The sequence below is a fragment of the Budorcas taxicolor genome, chromosome 23, assembly GCF_023091745.1.
Source record: "Budorcas taxicolor isolate Tak-1 chromosome 23, Takin1.1, whole genome shotgun sequence".
In the NCBI taxonomy this organism is placed as follows: Eukaryota; Metazoa; Chordata; class Mammalia; order Artiodactyla; family Bovidae; genus Budorcas; species Budorcas taxicolor.
This window is the reverse complement of record NC_068932.1, coordinates 46727606-46749293: the sequence shown is the minus strand read 5'-3', so window position 1 is coordinate 46749293 and position 21688 is coordinate 46727606. Positions and strand designations below refer to the sequence as shown.

The following is a 21688-nucleotide window of genomic DNA, read 5'->3' as shown; positions in this document are numbered from 1 at the left end:
ATATATATTTTATGGGATATTATTTGACCTTAATACATTATTCCAGTTTTTAAAGGGTGTATTTAAGATTTAATAACTTTACAGCAGGTGGCCTTTAAAGCATAACAAAATATATACAAAGAAATTACGAAGGATATTAATGTCAACTATGAAATAAATTAACATGATTTTTACAAAATATACTGACCATTAAATTAAAAAATATTTTAAGGCAGGAATTTTCACTTGAAATTAGCATAATCAGAAAATATATCAATAAAATCTTGTACCACTTTGTAGCAGAATTCATACTGTTCCTGAAAAAGAAAACCAAGAACATATTAAAATAATATTAAAGATATATTTAATTAATTTAATTTGAAGAAACACTAGAGAGAAGACATAAAGAAGTCTGACCAGTTATTAAAATAGTGTATATCCTGATGCATATAAACTTCTGTTACACAATTTAGTTTTTAGGTACATGTTTCCAAATGTATTTTTCTACATAGAAAATGTCAATGTTTCAACTCAGTGTATTTTGGACTCACTCTCTGAGTGAGAGATCTCTAGTTTTCATATTTAAACTAAAAACCACTACTTTGGAATGAAAAAATAATAGCAAACCTAACATCAAGCTTCATAATGCAAAGAAAATAATCTATAAAAGTTAAATAAGATGGAAATATAGATTATTTTTAAACCTAAATTTACACTACAAAAGGGCATTGCTTTATATCAACTTTACTAAAATTCAAAAGAATGATGCCTTGCATCTGTGGGTGCGTGCACGCTCAGTTGTGTCCGATTCTTTGTAAATACACAGACTGCAGCCCGTCAGGCTCCTCTGTCCACAGAATTTTCCAGGCAAGAATACTGGAGTGGGTCACCACTTCCTACCCCAGGGGATCTTCCCGACCCAAGGACTGAACCCCCATCTCTTGTGTCTCCTACACTGGCAGCAGATTCTTTGCCACTGGGCCACCTGGGAAGGCCCCTCCACACATCTGTGTGAGGCTCTTATTAGCACACTTGGACATCGCCTGACTTCTGACCTTCCAGCAGCTCTTTGGGGTTGCGAGACTAGAGCCAGGTGATGGGTTAACGGGGGACCAGTGAGCAGGGCGCGTCACACCACCAGTACCGAGCACTGAAAAGAAGAAATGAGGACTTCGCTGGTGCTCCAGCAGGTAAGCCTTGAAGCTTCCAATGCAGGGAGTGTGTGTTCGATCCCTGGTTGGGGAACTAAGATCCCACATGCTGAGCAATGCGGCCAAAGGGCAGGGGGAAAAGAGGAAATGAAACAGATGGGGAAAATGGCAATGCCTGAACTTTCTTGGAGAGCCTACCATGAGTCTAGGAAAACCATGAGCACGACAGTAAGCAGATATGGGGGTGGACTCCGGTGGTTTGAGGAACAACAGACGGCAGCTACCCTTGCAGACCCTGGTCACTTGCTGGCCCAGTTAATATGGGAGCTGGGGAAGCGGGGGGCCCAAGGGAGGCTCCTAGCTCCCTCCTCTTCTTTCCCAGCACCTTGGGTTCAGCCTCTTATTTAAATTCACATTGAACAAGAATCGACCGGCCTTTGGGTTGGAAGAGGCCAAACATTAGCCCGTCTAGCCCTTCTGGGGTCTCGGTCCAGCCAGCATAGGACAGAGCTGTGCTTTGCAGGGAAAGAAAGACGGAGCCAAAAGCGGCTGTCCTGTGGTTGCAGGGGAGTTGGGAGAGTCAAGAGTCACTACAGGGTCCTCCCTTCCAGCTAGTAAGATCCCACCTGGTCACCCAGCCCTTGGAAGGAAAGAGAAAGTGCCTGTGTTAGGACTGAGTGAGCACAGAGAACCAGTGGGCTGTGCCAGGGGCCTGGGAGGGCAAGTCCTAAGATAGGAAGCCTTGGGGAAAACTCCAAAACGTTGGCCACCTGATGCAAAGAACTGACTCATTGGAAAAGACCCTGATGCTGGGAAAGAGGGAAGGCGGGAGGAAGAGAAGGGGACGACAGAGGGTGAGATGGTTGGATGGCATCACCGACTCAATGGACATGAGTTTGAGTAAGCTCTGGGAGTTGGTGATGGACCAGGAGGCCTGGCATGCTGCAGTCCATGGGGTTGCAAAGAGTCAGACACGACTGAGCAACTGAACTGAACTGAAACTGAACTGGGGAAAATAAATATGTCTCTGAAGAAGGGCATGGCAACCCGCCCCAGTGTTCTTGCCTGGAGGATCCCATGTACAGAAGAGCCTGGTGGGCTATAGTCCATGGGGGGTCTCAAAGAGTCGGACATGACAAACACTTTTACTTTTCTTGAGAAAAGCAACGGGTTATAACAGTCTTGAAAACTGAACTTGCTGTTGGAGGGCAATCACCAAATTTGGTAGGGAGGCATCTCTTCTGAAAACCAGAAAGAGTGGGTTTTCGCCATGGAACGAAGGAAGACCTATGGGCAACTGCACTCTGCATGGATTCCTTAAGCCCCCTGGGCAGCGTCTGGAGACTGAGTGAGACCCAGCCAAGGACAAGAGTCCACATGACCCGTGGAAGGCAGAAGATGGCAAGAATCAGGACTGTAAATGTCACCGCCGCGTGTGAACGTCTACGTCTGTAAGCGTAGACTGGAATCTGCAGGAACAGTTCACTGACGCGCAGCTGGGCTTCTGTCCAACGGGTCTTATCATCGAAAGCCAGGACAGTGCCCCTCCTCTCGCATCTGCCCAGGGGACAGATCCCACCCTGATGCAAGGGAGGAAGGGAGTCTGTGAAGCTTCTGTATGCTGTATGCTGTCTGGGACTTTCAGCTCTCTGTCCTGGAAACGTAGCCTCCCTCCTTCCTTCCCGGTGGACTTGAACTTCAGTGCAACATACATCAAATGCAACATGAGACAATTCTCAACTCCTCTGGAAGCTGTTTCTTACCAGGGTTTGCACCATGTGTGGCCTCTGAAGTCGTAAACTCTTCACAGCTTGGAATACGTCTAAAAGCCCCTCAGCCTTGACCCGTTCCAGAATGTTGCTGAGTGCTATGAAAGTCCCCGTCCGCCCAGCTCCAGCACTGCAGAGAGAGCACGGAGTAAGACACCGAATCTCGCCCGCGGGCATGAGAAACCCACAGCCTCCACCAGGCCCCACACGCCAGCGCTGGAACGACCGGAGCTTGGCTCTTTAATGACCATTTTATATGGAGCTTGGCTCTGGACAGAGAGTCAGCAAGCACAGAAGTCCTCAAGAACGTGCTTACATGTAACATGAGTCAGACCAGAACCAGTGACGAGTTTTCAAGCTGGTGGACCCATTTCCCTTCCTCCTTGTGGGGGGACTCTCAGAGGATGGCCCCTGGGCTGGCAGCAGCTACATCACCTGGAAACTTCTTAGGAGCAAAACCCCTCCCTGTTCAGGCGTAGGGAGCTGCAATCCTGGCCAACTCCCCATGTGTGCAGGGACCATCTTCCAAGATGGGAGGTGTGCGGGTGGATGGAAGGGTTGCTTGGACAAAGGACAGCCCCTGGCAGGGAGGGTCAGATAACTGACCGTTCCCGACAGTGAAGGTCTGCATCTGCTCTGCTTAACAGATAAACCCTGTGGAAGCAGACCCTCTTGGGAGAGAGAGAGCAGGCCTAATGCAGGCAGGCTTGGCTGGCCTCTTCCACGGAGCCCTCGGAGGACGCGGGGTTCCCATGGGGGCCCCAAATCCCGACTGTGGGTTTTGCTCAGCTTTGTTGGCATCCCTGGTGCCCAACACCCATAACGTTCCGTCTGGGTTTGTGGAGGTGGAACAAGAAGGAACTCAGTTCTCATTTATTCTAAAGGACATCTACGAAGGCACCAGGGACTGAAAACCTAGGTGTGTGCACCCCCTGCTGGCCGTGCCCAAAGGGCGCATCTCTGGGTCCAAGGTCAGGAAAGCGGCCAGACCAATCCACCAGGTTAAGCCGGGCTTTGTTGACACGAGGGGTAAGCGGGTGGGGGCAAATGGCAGTCAGAAAAATGGGAGCCACATGTAGACAGAGGTACAGAAGTGCAGTCTTAGAAGCAAATCAGATCCCATGAAGATTACACACCCCAAGCTTCCCCAAGTCAGACTCCACCTCAAGATCAGACACCCCAAGCTTCCGCAAATCAACCCCCCCCCAAGATCAGATGCCCCAAGCTCTCGCAGGAAGAGTTTTATGAGGGTGGTCAAGGTCCCTGCCAGCAGGGGTGCCTGGCCCAGAAGGAAGGAGAGCTAGCATGTCTCCATAGGATTCACCCTATGCCTCATAAAACTGTTTATCAAGGTTCTTGCTGGGGGGGGGGGGGGGTGTCCTGCTGTGTCCAGGTGCCCCCTAGGGGGTCCCTCTGCTCACAGTGGGGTGGGGGACTTGGGGGCCAGGCTGAGTGGTGGGCTGCGGCTGCAGACCCTCTGTTATGGACCCTAGCCTAGACATCCCTGAGTAGTTCAAGAAAAGCTTCCTGCTGTGCTGGGTGGCCATGGCAGCCAGAGCCACACCAGTCTTTCAAAACGAAGATAACTCAAGTTCAGGGTTTGTCTGAGCTGTGCTTGGAAATGTGTCTCTTTTTTTTTGACAACTTAAAAAGCACAAAGAAATGTGTCTGAGTCGCTTCCTGACTCCTTCTCACCAAATGCTCCTGCAAGTCTGGGAAGATATTTATGCGTTTGTGTTACGTCTGGGAGCGGGGGAGGTGAAGAAGACAGTCCAGGCACGTGGTGCTGAGGGGAGCAGTGGGCTGGGCGTGGTCCGCGTCGGGCCCACTTGCCTGCAGTGCACGGTGATGGGGTGGTTGCCGGTCTGCTGCTGCTGCTTCTGCACGGCCGCGATGAGGTCGATCATGCCTTTGCCCTCGGCCGGGATCCCAATCTCGGGCCAGCCGTGGAAGTGGAACTGCCGCACCACCCGCATCTGCTCCTCTGGCCGGGCCAGGGGCTGCGAGGCGGGAAGAGCGTCTCAGGGCTGCGCGGTCACAGCCACCCGGTCACCCTCCCAACCCTGCCCGGGGGGGATTCAGGCCACAGTCTCAGGCGGAGTTCTCATCTGGCTGGCCTCCCAGATGCTGGCTGCTTGTAGGCTGTGGTCACCCTAAAGCAGAAGGCCAGCCGTGCTTCCTTCTGGGTGGGGGTCACGCCAGTCAAAGGATGCTCCCCAGAGCCCCCAGGGCCTGCCAGACCCCGTTATGGGATCCTGGGTAGTTTTGCTTGAGATGACAAGAATCATCCCTGTTTTGTAAGAAGCCTCACTTCCCTGATAGCTCAGTTAAGAATCCTCCTGCAACGCAGGAGACCCCAATTCAATTTCTGGGTTGGGAAGATCCTCTAGAGAAAGGATAGCTACCCACTCCAGTATTCTTGGACTTCCCTTGTGGTTCAGCTGATAAAGAATCCGCCTGCAATGTGAGAGACCTGGGTTCAACTCCTGGATTGGGAAGATCCCCAAGAGAAGGGCATAGGCTACCCACTCCAGTATTCTGGCCTGGAGAATTCCACGGAATGTATAGTCCATGGGGTTGCATAGAGTTGGACACGACTGGGTGACTTTGACTTTCAGGACCCCCCATGTCTCTTCAAGGCTGGGGATGAGCAGTTTCAGAGTCTAGGGGCCCTGGGTCTTTCTGCGACCCACGTGGAGGAGACCAAGTCTTTGGGCAAAGCTGGGTTTCTCTGTCCTGACCATCTTGGGCTCGGAATCAGATCCCATAGGTAGGTCATTTTACCCATGGTTGACACACAGGGAGCGTTCCCAAGACTTGGCTGGTGGCGGGTGGCGGGAGGCTCTGAGAAGGGGTCTGGCAGAGAAGCCCAGGAGGCCTCCATGGCGTCACCCATTCATTCCTCCTGCTCTCTGACCCACGGTTGTTTCTCCCAGGGACTGGGCAGCAGTAGGGTGCCTCTTGGAGTCGGCTACTTGGCCCCACCATCCCTGCACTCCAGCAAGGAGCTGGGGGACGATCATGGAGGTGAAATCTTATGGGAGATCAGCCACTTGGTAACACGGCTGCCAACTGCCCACGCTGACCACTGACACGAACGTGGGGAGCCCACACGATGGCTGCAGGGTGTTCTGTCCACAAGAGACTAAAGGTCTCCGGCAACAATACCTGATTGAAGGTGACCAGGAAGTCTCGTATACTGATGGCTTCAGAAAGGGTATCGCTCTTTATTTCGATCGTTATTTCTCCGTGAGTCACTGAGCCCTCTGTTGGCCAATACTGGTAGCATTTATCCTGGGGGATAAACAAAAATGTTTTAAGTCTTGTAATAAAGAATTTGCTGCCAGTCGTTTTAACAATAGGATGCAGGCGTGCTGTCAAACCATTTAATGCATTTCATCTGAACAGGAAAGCAACACATGAGCATAAATATGAATGCCACTGCCTGCTGATGAAGGCAACAAAGCAGACAGCCCAGGAGCAGACATGCATGTGTCTGCAGGACAGACACAGAGCAGAAATGAAGTCCAGGAGCAGACATGCGTGTGTCTGCAGGACAGACACAGAGCAGAAATGACAGCACACAGAGGAGGGGCCAGTCAGTAGCTGGAGCTGGAGAATCAGCTCTCTGAACGGGAGAAGTGAGCTGGATCCCTGGCTCAGCTGCCTGGACTGATATGAATGCCCCGGCCCCTCCTGGAGTTGGGCAGTGTGCAACCTACATGACTGTATATGGCAGACTTGAAGTTTAATAAAGACAAACCAAGACAGGGTAAGACTTGAAGTCAAAAATAAAACTGTGAACGCCTTAGAAAAAATATCTTTTCATTTGGGGGTACAGGTTTACCAAACAAGAACCCCAAAGAGCTAACTAACCATGACAAAGAAGATCTCAACATCAGATTATATTAAAGTTAACCCTATGTCATCAATAAACATTTTGTTGTTGCTTAGTTGCTAAGTTGTATCTGACTCTTTTGCAACCCCAGGGACTGTAGCCCACCAGGCTCCTGTGTCCATAGCATTTTTCAGGCAAGAATACTGGAGTGGCTTGCCATTTCCTCCTCCCGGGGAATCTTCCCCACCCAGGGATCAAACCAGCATCTTCTCCATTGTCAGGCAGATTCTTTACCACTGAACCACTTGGGGAACTCCAACAGACATTGAGAGAGTAAAAAGACAAGGCATCAGCTGAGATGAGATACTTGCAATACTTAAAAGCAACAAGGAATCAGTACCAAGAATTTATAAAGAAATCCTCCAAATCAACAAGAAAAGTGCAAACAACCCACAAGAAGAATGAGGGAAAGGCATGAACAGGCACTCTGCACAAGAGGAAACATGTCATCCTTTATAAATACACAAAGTGATGCCTGCCCTCAGAGGGGTCAGGGAGATTCAAATCAAGGCCACAAAGAGATGATATTTATGCCTATTCAATGAACAAAAATGAGGATGTCAGACAATCCTGGGGATGTAGAAGAATGATGTTCATCCAGGGTCTGCTTTGAAAACCATAACTACTTTGGAAAGTCGTTAGGAACTGCCCTGCCAATTCGAACGTTCACACACTCTCCAACGTGGCATTTTTGTCTCTGAACCGTACAATTCCACATGCATCATGAGACACATACAAGAAAGTACCCACAGCACTGTTTGTAAAACAACAAAATGAAATCAACCCAAATGCCCAAGACAGAAGGAGGGGCAAGTCAGTGTATGCAGGATGTACAGTTTGTGTCATGGAGCATAAGGAAATGACGATGAATGAGCCACAGTTACAGGCAGCAACACAGCAAAATATCGAATGAATATCTTCGAATGGAAAAGTCAAGTCTCAGAAGACTGTATACCTTGTGCGAAAGCCACTCAATTGTGTCTGACTCCTTGTGACCCATGGACTGTACAGTCTGTAGAATTCTCCAGGCCAGAATATTGGAGTGGGTAGCCGTTCCCTTCTCCAGGGGATCTTCCCAACCCAAGAATCGAACGCAGGTCTCCTGCATTGCAGGTGGATTCTTTACTGGCTGAGCCACCAGGGAAGCCCCTTTGTATACCTTAATGGTGCCCTCTTATATGAAGTTGAAAAGCAGACAGAACTGAACAGTAGCTTCTTTAGGAATATATATACTCGATAAAAAAAGATTTCTTAAAAAGCTAAGAAAACATTCACTAGGATGGCTTAATTAAAAAGATGATTGTCAGTGTTGATGAGGATGGGGAGAAACGGGAACACTCGTACATTACTGGTAGGGAGCTGCTTGAACAGTTAAGTGATATGAGTTTGCAATATAGTTATGACAGGCTCCAGCAGTTCCAGCCCTAGGCATCTACCTAAGAGAAATAAAAATATGTGTCCACGTAAAAACTTGTCCATGAATGTTCAAAACAGTATTCGTAACAGCCCAAAGTGAAACAACCCAAATGTCCAAACACTAATGAAGGAAAACACAGAATTTAGGGCCATACTATTAAAAAAAAGAGTGAGAAACTGATTCATGAATGAGCCTTATAAACACGCTCAGTGAAAGTGCTCAATCATAAAAAAAAGGTGGCATGATTCCATTTACATGAAATGTCCAGATGAGGCAACTTCATAGTCAGAAAGTAACTAATCTGTGGTTGCAGGGATTGTGAGGAGGGAGTAGGTAGTGATCATTCATGGGTATGGGGTTTCTTTTCAGGTGATGAAAATGATCTGGAATTAGTGATGCTGTACAACTCTGTGAATATACTAAAACCCACTGAACCATACCTTTTAGAAAGAGGAATTGCATGATATGTGTGTTATGTCCCAATAAAACTGTTTTTAAAAAGCAAAGAAGTCAAACTCCACAAATTCAGGGTAGTGGATACCTCTTGGGAAAACACCTAGGTAAGCAAGGATATGTTATCAGCAAAAGTTTGGTTTTTCGATTGGATGATGGGCTCAAAAGTGTTTATGATGCTATTAAATAAAAATAAGAAGATTATGTGCCTCTAGATGGATCTCTGGGAGAAAAGAAACATTTAACCCATTCACTTCTACCAGGACTATATTAATTAGGCACACATTTCAATACCTCCGTCTTTTGCCCCAAGAAAAGTGAATAAAGGTCTTTTCCTTCAACAGGTTGTGATCAAATATGTATTTGTGGCAAACACAAAATGGCAGAAATTCAAGGCAGGTTAAAGGTGGCACAGACAGTAAAGTGTCTGCCTACGGTGCATGAGACCAGGGTTCTACCCCCGGGTCAGGAAGATCCCCTGGAGAAGGAAATGGCACCCCACTGCAGTACTCTTGCTTGGAAAATCCCATGGACAGAGGAACCCGGTAGGCTACAGTCCATGGGGTTGCAAAGAGTCAGACACGCCTGAGCGACTTCACTTTAAATAAAATGTAGGCTAAGAACAACAGCCAGTGGGCAGTTACAATGAACTGGAGTGGCGGGGGGAGTTGAAATAAAACCTTTTTCATTTGCAGCCTCTCTCCCTCCTCAGTAGCTGTGGCCTGGCCTCACAGCTGATGGCAGGTGAGGTGTTCCCAAGGGACAGGCAGTCCATCGGGTGGGCTGCACCCGGTGGGTGTGAGCGGCCCTGGAGGCCGCTGGGGCGGGGGGCGGGCTGACCTGCTCTCTCTCCTGCACCTCGGTCAGCATCACGATCGTGTGGCACTTCCACTCCCAGACCATCCTCCAGAAGTCCTCCACGGTGTGCGCCAGGGGCCCCTGGGTGGCGATGAAGTAGTCCTTCTGCCGGTAGCCCTTCAAATGGGAGCAGAGGTTCAAGTCTGGCTTCCCCCCGCCGCTCTCCCATGCTGGGACACGTGGCTTTAGGAGAGCCCAGGGCCACAAGAGGGACGGCATTCAGGCTTCCGGGGCCTGAGCCGAGCCCCAGATGGCACACGCCCAGAAAACAGGTCAAGGGGCCCCTTCACCTCTGTACCAGGTAACAGGACCCTTGCTTGGACTGGCTTTGATTCTATTAAGAATGCGTCTGTGCGTGTCACAGCTAACAGCATCAAGGCAGGCCAGAGAGGGTGCACAGTTAGAGGAAGTGAGTCAATTCCCCGGTCCTGGCTTGGGGCCTGCGTGACCCCCCTCCAGCACAGCGTGCTCGCGTCTGTAAACCAGAATCCACACACGGACTTGACTGCAATGCTGTCTCCCTCCTATTCAGCTCTGCTGTGCACAAGGCAGCCTGTGACGGGGCCTGAACCGGACTGTGGTCACAGGACAGAAAGCCCAGGGACAGAGGGCTAGAGTTTAACAGCGAAGCAAAAGAGAAGTTACGATGTATGAAAGGCAGAATGGAAAAGCAGCCAATTATTTAAAAGTGCACGTACATCCTCTATTTCAGAGTTCCTTATTCATTTTTTTTTTTTCAGCAAGTGTTTGCTAATGAACTGGTTTGGCTTTCTGGGGGCGTGTCCACCCTTTCCGATTGTGAAAGCAAGTAGGTGAAGAGACTGTGATCACAGGGAAAGGGAGCTATCATCCCCACCAGGCACGCGGGCTCGGCGGGTGCCCGGCACTTACGTCTATAAAGGACGCGTTGATGTAGTCCGTGTACTCCTGGCCCCTCTTCATGGAGAGAATCACTCGGTTGAAGTCGTCTGTAAAGCAGTGCATCCCGTGGGTCAGAAGCGACCCCATCCTGCCTGGCAAACTTGAACTTGCTGTTAGGAGCTTCCGAGACAAAGCTTATGGATAAAATCACTAAATACAGTCAACCCCTTGGAAGGTTTCCTTCCTAAACTAGGTTCCTTCAAGTGGCCAGGGGAAGCTGTGTTTTGCTAGGAAAGTTCTCAAATAACTGACTCATTGTCTTCATCGGTCATAAATTGAGGTGCTGGGCTGTACTTAGTTGCTCAGTCGTGTCTGACTCTTTGAAACCCCATGGACTGTAGCCCGCCAGGCTCCACTGTCCTTGGGGATTCTCCAGGCAAGAATACTGGAGCGGGTAGCCTATCCCTTCTCCAGGGGATCCTCCCGATCAAGGAATCAAACCTGGGTCTCCTGCATGGCAGGAAGATTCTTTACCAGCTGAGTTCCCAGGGAAGCCTAAATTGAAGCCATTCATACCAAAACGTAAACATTAAAGTAAATTTAAGGTGTCAAAAGAGTGTGGCCGGCCAGGCAACGTGGCATAGCCTGCCGCAGGCATCACAGCCACAGAGCCTCCAGGGTCTGAGGCTGGAGAGGGCTTGCCCAGCCCCACACGCTGCCGGCTTGGGCAGGTCCACGTGAGGGCCTGCTGCTGCATGAGCTGGAGTCCAGGAGGGGATGCAGAGGAGGGGTCTGGGTGAGCCCTCCCGCCTCCCCTCTAGGCGGGAGCCTCCCCTTCCCCCTGGGGTTCCTCCAATGCCTCTGTTCCTACCAGGCCTGTAGGCTTTCCGTCCCCCTAGACCTCAGGCCACCCAGTGCCTGATGCCTCTCTTGCCCACAGTGTGCCAGCCCCAAGGCCTCTCCCTGGAAGGTCTCAGCTGAGTTCCCTTCGGGTCTGGCTGCATAGCACGGGCCAGGACTCCACTCTGTGTACAGCGGGGTGTCGTGCCTCTGCCCAGGCTTGGGGGAGGATGGGATGGCATCTCACAGAATCAGGAGGCACCACGTCAGGCCCGAAGCTCATCTCTCCACTTCCAGGAAGTCCCCCTCCCTCTCCCGCCTCCAAGTCCAGGTCACAAGCTGCCCGCCTGACACCCGCGGGACAGCCTAGGTCACTCACATCTTCACAGGCTGGCGTTCTCTTCCCTGCACTTGACAGAGCTCCCCGAGGGCACCCCGCCCTGGACCCCTGGTTTATAGGAGCGGGTGGCCAACGACCTTCCAGCGACTGAAGCCCCAGGGTACCCGCCCGATGGCGCCTGCTGCGAGGGCCTACCCTCCGCTGGCGGCCCCTTACATGGAATGATCTGGATGACCCTGGCCTTCTTCATGTTCGCGGGCAGGTTGCCTGTCCTCATGTTCTCCTTCATGATGCGGACGTTTGTCAATTTCTGCAGCGAAGAGAGACACAGCCGCGCAGTTAAAACCCTGACGTTCCTGAGAGACTGCTCAGCCTTCTAACCCCACTGCCATCAGGGACACCCACTCAGAGGAAATGCCTGTCTCCATCTCCAGACACTGCCCGAGTCTTGGGAGATAAAATGTGCACGTACGATATTCCCCGCCCCTCCCCCCACCCCCCCACCGACATGGCTGCAGAGCTCTGAGAGTCACCGTTGTTCTTCCCTGGAAAGTCACGGGCAGGACGGACCCCCTTGCTTTTCCGGGAGTTCCTAAGGGAGGAAGCAGCTGCAAGCAGCCTCGTGTGGACGGGGCCGGTCCTCCTGGAGGGCAGGTCGGCGCTTACCCTGAACTCCTCCTCCAGCCCGATCTTGTCGAAGTGGGCGGTGGGGCCTTGCAGCGCCTGCAGGTGCTTCTCCAGGGAGGACACGTCCAGCTCAGTGTCCCCGTAGAGGTAATACTCCAGTAAGGCTTGGTAGATGAACGTGTACTGCATCTGTGGGGAGACCCAGACGGGCTCCAAGGGGGCCCCCTGGAGTAGGGGGGCCCTTCTCTTTGTGCAGAGGGGAAGGGGTTGCGGGGAACGTCAGATTAAGGGCTCTCTGTAGTGACCATCTGCGGCCTTGGCGAGGGCTGGGGTGACACGGTCCCGGCCAGGCACCGCTCTGCGTGCACCTGACTCGCGTCCCGGGGCGTCGGGGTTTGCTGAGCCAAGCTCACACCAGCACAGGCGGATGGGCCAGAGGAGGGCACGACTCACGTCTGTCTGAACCATCTGAGGCCGCTGATTGCGGATTCTGGACACGAAGTCAAAGACGTCCACCTTCTGCTCCGCGTGCATCATGTCCATCATGGCGTCGATCACTATGAAGGTGCCTGTCCGGCCCACGCCCGCACTTGGGGAGAGGGGAAGAGACCACGTCGTGAGTCCCCTGTCCCCACTGCGATGACAGGACCTTGGAACACGCCTGCCGTCCAAACCGGAGGGCACGCCACCCTCAATGAAGCCGAACCTCTTCACGGCGCACAACCTTCCCTCCGTTAATAAAGACAAATCCAGGTAAGGCCACCAGAGGGCACCAAATCTCAGGGACAAGATCTCAAATTTCCTTCAAGGGCCAGGGAGCTCTCACTGGGGTCCTGTCTGATTCTGAGACCCTAGAGACTGTAGCCCGCCAAGCTCCTCTGTCCGTGGGATTCTCCAGGCAGAAACCCTGGAGAGGGTTGCCATTTCCTCTTTCCTCTTCCAGGGGATCTTCCCAACCCAGGGATCGAACCCGCGTCTCCTGCAGGCCCTGGAACTGCAGGTGGACTGGAGACTACTAACAGGCTTATGGAAAAGGGCCGCTCTCTAAGCTTTGTGTGAATTGCACTGGTAATTTTTCTTCTATTACTGAATGCTGTCTCCTCATTATCACTTGTGCACCTGGATTTTTTTTTTTAATTGTCATGCTTGATATGTTTTTCCAGGTTCTTCATAAGAAAGAAAGACTCCAGGCCAGGTCTGTTGGCCCTGGGGCCAAGGTCATGCAAATTGGGGCACCAGCTGGCTCTATCTGGGACCCCAGCCCTGGACCCCAGGCTGGCTGGGGCCAGCCAGTGCTCAGGGGCTCCACCAAGAGGTCTCCTTCTTTGGGAAGCTGCCCAGTGCCACTCCTGAGCTGGTCTCCCCACAGCGGTCTCTGCACATCCTCCCACCTCCACCCTACCTGTCCATCTAGATTCCCTCCAACCAATGCAGGCTGTCCATATGTGTCTCCCCAACACCCAGGACTCAGCAGGTATACAAAAAAAACTCAGCCAACATCCATGGGACCAAAAAATCCCTAATGGTCCAGACCACAACTGCACGCAGCAGCCAAGGGTGCAGGGTCACTAGGTTGAACTGGGCTTGCCCCCGGCACTCCAACCCGCTGCAGCATTAGCCTCTTTTTTAAAAAGAAAGCCATCTTTTAAACAGAAGGTTCACAACTTAAGGAATGAAGCCCCCACACCGTGTTCCTCTTTTGAGGGGAGGATGGTACCACACTTTCCACTAGACTCCAAAATGGCAGTAGACAGGCAGTGAAGACATGCCCCCTTGGAAACTCCCTGCTCATCACGGGGAGGGGAGAGCGGACGAGACATGAGGGGCTCCTTCAGGAGTCTTAGTTCTTTACAAACAAAGAAGGAGACGATTGTCAGGTACAGAGCCAGGTCAAGACAGCCCACCCAGCAGGTGCGTGGAAGGGGCCAGGACGTAGCTGACTTCGGGCTGCAAGAGGCTCATGCCCCAGGAGGGGGGAGCAGGGGACTTCAGCAGTGAAAGGGGCCAGGCTGGTTCCACCAGGAGAAGCCCCAGGCCAGGCGGTCTTCCCCTTCTGGACTCTGGATGCTGGTGTGGAGCTCAGAGCCACAGCGAGAGACCTCTCCGTGTGGTTTCATCAGGGACCGAGTGGCAGTTTCTTTAAGGGATTGCGGGGGGTGGTTGTTGAGGGTGAGGAGTGAGTGCCGGAGCACAGAAGGAAATGGCTAAGCCCCCAGCCCCGGGCCGTACACACTCTGGAGCCCAAGGAGACCCAAGTGAAGGGATATTTAGAGGGATGAGGCCGTCATTCCGCTCCCTCCTGAGGACTGGGGTCTGCCAGCCTGTGAGAGCCTCTTCTGGGATGCTGGCGGGCTTGAACTCCTGGTGGGACCCTCTGCTCCCAGGCATCCCCTGGACCACTCATCTGCCAGTGTGGGACTCAGCTCGATGGGGATGCACAGACCAGAGAGAAGGGCGTCCCGTCCCCGCACAGAAAAACCCGCTGGTGAAGCAGGACACAGAGAAGTCAGGAGCTGCGGCAGCAACTGCAGCCACGCACTTCCCCGGGAAGAGCGCTTCTGTGCCAAGCGGAGGCTGGGGCGCTCGGCCACACGCAGCGGCGGAGGGTGGAAGCCAAGACGAAGGGCAAAGGACCTGCCCCAGCACCGCGGCGAGCGGGGAAGCGGGCAGGGGAGGGGCCAGGCGCAGAGGGCCCACTAGCACCAGGGAATCTGGAGGCCTCAGAACAAAACAGAGCTGAACCGCTCCCTGCAGCCAGCCCTGACCCCACACAGAGGCGGCTCCTTCATGCCCGCCGTCTGGAGCCCGGCCAGCTGACTGTCAGCTGATGGAACAGGAGCACGCCTGCCTGCCTGCCTGCAACAGGCCTTTCATACTCGCTGTCCTGAGGACATGCTGCTGACCGGTGTCCCCTCTAGCTGGGGCCACTGCGGGTCCGCGCCTCGGAGGGGTTTCCCTGTGCAGGGACTCAGGCCAGTGGCCCTGCCCTTCTGGCTGGAGGATGGACGGTCCTGCTCACTGGCTGTCACTCTCCACTGGACACGGGGTTTCTGGCTGTTACAGGCGGGGTCGTTCTGAGTATCATGGCCTGGCCAGGGACAAGAGGCACCTGCCCTCCAGGGACACAGGGGCTCTAAATCTGCCACAAAGGTGTTCAGTGGAAGCAACACACCAACTCTGGCTTTCAGGAAGTCTGAGCAAGAACGGGGGGCTGCCCCCTTGAGAGGGCCAGGCGGGGCTGGACCTCGCCCCAGACTCTGCAAAGCCAGTGGCTCAGAGGAGCGTGCAGTGCCAGGTCACAAGGCGCTTGTCTGCTTTTGATACTAAGGTTCCCCGACAGGTGGTACTGACGAAGGGCTCTGCCTCCCCGGATGAAGGGCATCCCTCCAGCCCTCGCCCTGAGGGATTCTCTGAGCTGCGTCCGGTATTTGGGAGGTACTTTCAGGTCACCCCAGCCGCCCCTCTGCCCACCCTGATGTCCACCCACTGGTCATTTTCCCCCTGGAGGCTGTATCCTTCCTGGGCTGCCTGGCCCCGCCCCACACGCACCTGCAGTGGACCACGATGGGCCCGGCGTGCGCGGGGTTGAGCGTCCTCACTTTCTTCAGGAACTTGAGCATGCCGATGGGGGTGAAAGGCACCCCGAAGTCAGGCCAGCTGGTGAAGTGCAGCTGGCAGACCAGCCGAGGTGCTTTGCAGCCGTCAGGGAGTTGCTGTGGGGACACGTGGAGACGTGAGCGGGCGGGACGGCCCCTGCCCCCTCCCCACCCCTAGCATCACGGCTCCAGGACGCTTGCTCGAGGTCCCCCTCTGCTGTCCAGGCATGAGCAGCCGTGGGGACTCATGCAGAGAGGGGCCCATCAGTGAAGACTGGACGCCCGGGAGTGGGAGACCCTGATGCTTACTGGACCCCATAGAGGCGGGAACAGCAGAGCAGGGCCCACGGTCACCTGGGCCAGGACCAGGCTGGGCCAGGCCCCAGCAGCCAGGCAATTCCCTGCAGCTGGCCCTAGGGCTCACAGGCCCGTCGGCCAGCAGGCTGGCTGCGTCCCAGTTTGCCACGACTGTATATTGCCATGTAACTGCCAACAGCATAAGCTTTCGTTCTCAAAAGCTGCTTGGTTTGTGGGGAAAATATCTGGTTGGTCTACCCTTGGGAGACCCCACCCCACCCCACCCCAACGCTTCCCTCAAAAGCTTTCTCCACTCTTCTTACCCAGAACCGAGGAGTTTGGTTCTCTGCCCCAAGTCATGGAAGTTATATAGTGTATTTGGAAGCGTGTGTGTGTGTGTGCGTACGTATGTGTTTCTGGGAGGAGGTAGGCCAAGGTCGGGGACACTAATATGATAAAGCTCATCCTCTCTCCTCTTTTGCTGTGGCTTCTAGGAAGCTCAGGCTCATGTTCTGTGATCTAACCACACCCATCACTCTATCTTTGATTCTTGATAACACCACCTTCCGCTTTTTTCTAATTTTTTTTTTAATCTCTGAAATCTCTTATTTCATCCGCCTCGCCTACAGGTGTTTTTATTGAAGGCTGCCTTAAATCATCTCGGAGGAGTGACTAGCAGGAAAACAGTTTGAAAAATAATGAAATGTTTCAGATATAATTTTGAAACTGTAAAAAAAAAAGAGAGAGAAAAACCTCATGTCTCCATGCCAGTGTGTGAAACGGCCCTGTGTAACTGAGTGGGGGACCCCTTCCCACACCCTCAGGATGCTCCAACTGACTCAACTTCCTCCACCCAGGTGGTCTCTGGGAGCCAGGAGTATTGACCCTGACTCAAGGTCACGTGCACCTGCCTGTCAGCTGCCCTGCAGACTCAGATCTGTGGGGAGCATCCCGCGTCCCTGGCCGGCACTGCCTCCGCCTCGTCTCCCCTTGTGAGAGCTGCTGGGGGTGGGGGTGGGGTGGGGGTGTTGGGGTAAGGCAAGTGCTTCCTATGATGAAGCACGCACGCGTGCCTCGCCTCGCAAGCCTGCCTCTGCAGGAAGTCGCGTGCTTACGGACTGGATGCAGAACTTCCGGACGGTGTAGTCCACCAGCGCCACGCAGTCCTCCACACACACCCGGATGTGCCCGTAGGTCCAGCAGCCCTGGTCCGGCCAGTACTGGTGGCACTTCTCCTGCATGGGACACGTGGGCAGAAACAGGAGGTCTGCGGGGGGCCTTTCATCACCTCGTCGCCGTCTGCCCGGACCACGGACACAAGGCCTCGCACACAGCCAGCTCCAGCGACACAGTCCTCAGAGGCCGGGGCGGTGTGCCTCCGTCTCCTCGGTGCTGCTTAGCGGCAGGACTGAGACCAGAATCGGGCCCCTCTGATGCCTCGGTTACTCATCCCCTTACTAACCACACGTACTGATTGGACCGTCGGGCTGAGCTGCTCTACAGAGCTGGGGACCCACGTGGAAGCGGCCTCACTTGGGCAGGGCTTCGGCAAGCCCCAGAGGACCACGTGCTCCCCAAGCCCGTGGGATTCAGTGGGTCATTTTTCCCGCCCAGCGCTGAGGGTGAACTCCATTCGCATCCCACCCACCCTCTGTGGAAGAGTCATGGACTTGTCAGCTGAACGCCCCTGACTTTTCTCCAGCCAGGGATAAGACTGATGCAGGAATTTGTAGAGCTGGATGGGTGGGTGGTCACAGAGAGGTCTTCCTTTGCTTTCCCTCCCCCAGAACTACAAATGGACCACACAGGAGAGGGTGGGGACTGGGCCTCCAGTTCCTGACCCCAGGGCATCCTCCTGCAAGGAGGACTTGAAGGCATGAGGCCCCCCTAATGGGGGGACCCCTGCTCCATGGCTGACCCTGGACGTGGCACACCAGGCACAGCTCACAGGCCAGGCCACGAGGATGAATAATCCTATAAAACAAGAGTCAGCTGGTATTTACCAGAGCCCAGGGCTTGTGTGACGACACCCACCAACTTCCCCTCCTGCAGCCTGGCCCTGGGCAGCTCTGAAGGGACCCCGAGGAGAAGCCCACCCTGAAGGTCATGGTTTGGGGCAGTCTTGGCCTCCTGGGGACCCTCCAGAGACTCTCGCCTTGACAGACTCTCACTCGAGGACCAGAGGGCTGCTTCTCAGACCCCCACAGGGCTCAGCGTGTGCTCTGTTTTCACGCCCTTGGCACTCCCATCTACACAGCGGTCACCACCGCCGGCCACCCGCACCCCACCCCCACTCCACCCCCATCAGATCATGAGATGCCAGCTTTCACAACACCGAGCCAGGATGCTGAAGCCAAGGAGACCACAACAGAAGTGTAAGCAATTAAGAAAAGGGGAACTCTACTGAGAAACCATTTTATCTGAGACACTGAAAATCGAGGCCTAAAGGCAGGCTGAGTCTGAGTCACAGAGATGGAAAAATGCAGTAGGAGGCTGCAGAGAAAGCGGGGGGAGGGGGCATGTCAAGTAATGTAGCGACAAGATGACTGATGTGGGAGACGGGGGCGCCTTCCGAGCCCCACCGTCCCTGCACTGGTCTCTGTCTCTTGTTTGCAAACAAGCCCCGGAAAGCCTGGCCCAAAGATCAGTTGGTCCCGGGGGACGCCGGGCTCCAGGTCAGCCTCCTCGTCCAAGGCATGGGGCTGCAGCATCCGCTCAGAGCGCTGGGACACCTCCCCCACAGCGCCCCCCCCGCCGCACCCACCCCACCCCACGACGTGTGGCTGCCTGGGAACCCCCTGCTTCCGCCCATCACTCTTGCCGGTGAGAGAGCACACAGGGGGCCTGGGCAGGATTCACACGGAGGAGGAGGAGGCTGGCCCTCCCTAGCCCTGTCCCAGCTCCCTTGGAAACAAAAGAAAACCCCTCTCCACTCCCCGACCGGAAGTGGGGTGGGGTTGGAGGCTTTTCCGCTGCTTTTCTGGGTGGAATAAATTAGTGGTGGGGGAGCTGGGGGCCACCTCGTGGCTGCCTTTCCTGCTGGCCGGCCTCCCCTCTCCTGCCCTGGCTGAGTTCCCCACAGTCTGTCACTTCCATCCCATAGGGCAGCCCCTGGGCCCCCTTACCCTGAGCCCTAGCCAAGCGGCCTGGGCTTTTGTGGGGACAGGCCGGCCAGCCCCTGGCCAGTGAGTGACAGTGGATGGCACCTATATCTGGCTGGAGCCAGGACCACACAGGCCCCGGGACAGATGTCTCTGACCAAGCTGCGTCTCCTTGTTAACCCACTTGCCACCACCCCTGTTTGGGCCCTCGCGCTGAAACGTTCGAGAAGAACAGTCTGCCTGCTGCCAGCTTCCCGTCTGCCTCCCTGTTCTGCTTTTAGCTCTGGAGCGAAAGCGCAGGCCTCTGCTTACTGCTGAGGAAGCCCTCGAGCGCCCATCCACGTCAGCCCAATATCCAGGCTGCAAGCCCCAGTTGGTGCCTTGATGCATTTCTAGCCATTCTGCTCCTGGAGTGGGCATCCTGGTTCTGGGTCCAGCAGATTGCTCCCCGCCTCACAAACACACCCCAGTGCTTCTCTCTGCTTGCATCTGGCATAGCTCCCCCGACCCCGCGCCCCAGTCTCTAAGACCCAGCAGCACCATCGTCCTCTACATGAGCCCTCCTGCCTGGCCTGGCCCAGGAACCAGGGTGGGGGCTGCCTCCTCTCCACCACACCTCCAGATTCCCAGTCATGCTGTGTCCCAGTTTATTCTACAGGGGTCTGTGTCCTTGGAGTTGAAAAGTGAATGCCTCCCAGGCCCAAGGGGGCCTCAGCATCTCTGAGCCCGACACGGAGCCCAGCAGGGCCTCGGCCTGGCCTTGCATCTTGGTCTGTCCTTCCTGGACCTCCACTGTCCCTGTTGTATTTTATTTTCTGTCTCCATTATGTTTTATGTCATCTCCTGACATGACCTGCAGTCCCTCACATTGCAACAGGAATTGCACGAGGGGTCTTCCCGGTGGCTCACTGCCTGCACCCCACCCAGGGCAGTCCTGTCCAGGAGCCACACTTAGGAAATGAATCAGCTTGACTGGCACTTCTTTATAGAGATTTCAAGTTCTTATAATGCGTGTGCATTACTTTCTGAAGTCGAAACAGCTAATCGAACACATTGAAATACCAAATCAATCCAACTTCAACACACCTTGTTTTTTTCCAATGCATTTCTCTGGTCTGAATAATAAGGGGAAAATCACTTTTTTTTTTTTTTATGGTCTGAGGCCCAACATGTTATGTTCCAAAATTCTAAAAAATCTCTATATTAAAATTCACTGTTCCCACCGTGGCATAAGAACTGGTGGGCCACCCGGGGATGACTCTCTAGTGAAAGAAGAAAATCCCTGCATCATTTTATATCATAGTCTAGGATATGAGAGTTGGACTATAAAGAAAGCTGAGCACTGAAGAATTGATGCTTTTGCACTGTGGTCATGGAGAAGACTCTTGAGAGTCCCTTGGACAACAAGGAGATCCAACCAGTCCATCCTAAAGAAAATCAGTCCTGAATATTCATTGGAAGGACTGATGCCGAGGCCGAAACTCCAATACTCTGGCCACATGATGAGAAGAACTGACTCACTGGAAAAGACCCTGATGCTGGGAAAGATTGAAGGCGGGAGGAGAAGGGGAAGACGGAGGATGAGATGGTCGGAGGGCCTCATCGACTCAGTTTGAGTAAACTCCGGGAGTCAGTGATGGACAGGGAGGCCTGGCGTGCTGCAGTCCATGGGGTCGCACAGAGTCGGACACGACTGAGCGACTGAACTGACTGACTGACTGACTGGGACAATGAGATCCTGGGAACACAGACAACGTATTTCAAACTAAAAGTGCTGTGAGCCCCGCAGTGTTTTGTGTTTTTTGTCTGCCGTGATAAGCAGGAGGGGGAAGGGAAAAGGAAGTGGTGAGCATACCCCAAGCCAAGCAGCAGCAGCTGAGAACACGCTGGGGACTCGAAGCTGGGCTTACCTCTTTTCTTTCTTTCAGATTTGTCAGCATCACGATGGTTGCACATTTCTGCTCCCAGATCATTCTCCAGAAGTCATTCACCGTCTCCTGTTTGGGACCTGGGAGGAGAGGATGGTCTGAGTCAGACAGAGTGGTCCCTGCGAGCCCCAGACCAGTCACCCTGGCCTTTGGGCCTCAGGACAGCTGCTCCCCTACCACCTGCCCCGAGGAAGGGGGTGGTGGGCCCGTTCACTCCCTGCAGAGTCCCAGGACTGGAGTAGGGGGCAGCCTCCCTGTCTGGCCCTGCCTCTCTCTCCCTGATACCCGGCCCCCCAGGGGCTGGGAAATCCTTGGGGGCTAAGTTAGTGCACCCAGTTGGGTGATGATCGTGGGCCACAAACGCTGTTGAAATGGGAGCTGGTTTGCAAGCTGTCAGAGTGGTTTGTGGCCACGGAGGGGCTTGTCGAAGCCTCAGAATAAGACCTCCCATCCCAAACCGCTGCATCAGACTGTGTGTGGGGGTGGGGGAAGGGAGACACACTGCCGGCTGCCTGACCCACCTGACATGTCTAACCCTCTTTCCTCTGGGAAAAAATCACATTCCTAGCTGCC

The 21688-nt window shown here is 53.9% G+C and overlaps 1 protein-coding gene across 1 annotated transcript in view; it reads right to left on the bottom strand.

Annotated features, from left to right (window-relative positions):
• Positions 1-221: 221 nt before the first annotated feature.
• PTPRE (protein tyrosine phosphatase receptor type E) overlaps positions 222-21688 on the bottom strand; it is a 42650-nt gene continuing 21183 nt past the window's right edge. The window contains exons 8-19 of the mRNA XM_052660785.1: positions 21098-21195; positions 17202-17321; positions 15743-15906; positions 12647-12782; positions 12233-12382; positions 11783-11876; positions 10417-10493; positions 9508-9642; positions 6068-6193; positions 4733-4899; positions 2894-3029; positions 222-296 (exon numbers count right to left, since the gene is read on the bottom strand). Of these exons, the coding sequence (XP_052516745.1) occupies positions 222-296; positions 2894-3029; positions 4733-4899; positions 6068-6193; positions 9508-9642; positions 10417-10493; positions 11783-11876; positions 12233-12382; positions 12647-12782; positions 15743-15906; positions 17202-17321; positions 21098-21195 (1478 nt within the window). The remainder of the gene's footprint in view (positions 297-2893; positions 3030-4732; positions 4900-6067; positions 6194-9507; positions 9643-10416; positions 10494-11782; positions 11877-12232; positions 12383-12646; positions 12783-15742; positions 15907-17201; positions 17322-21097; positions 21196-21688) is intronic.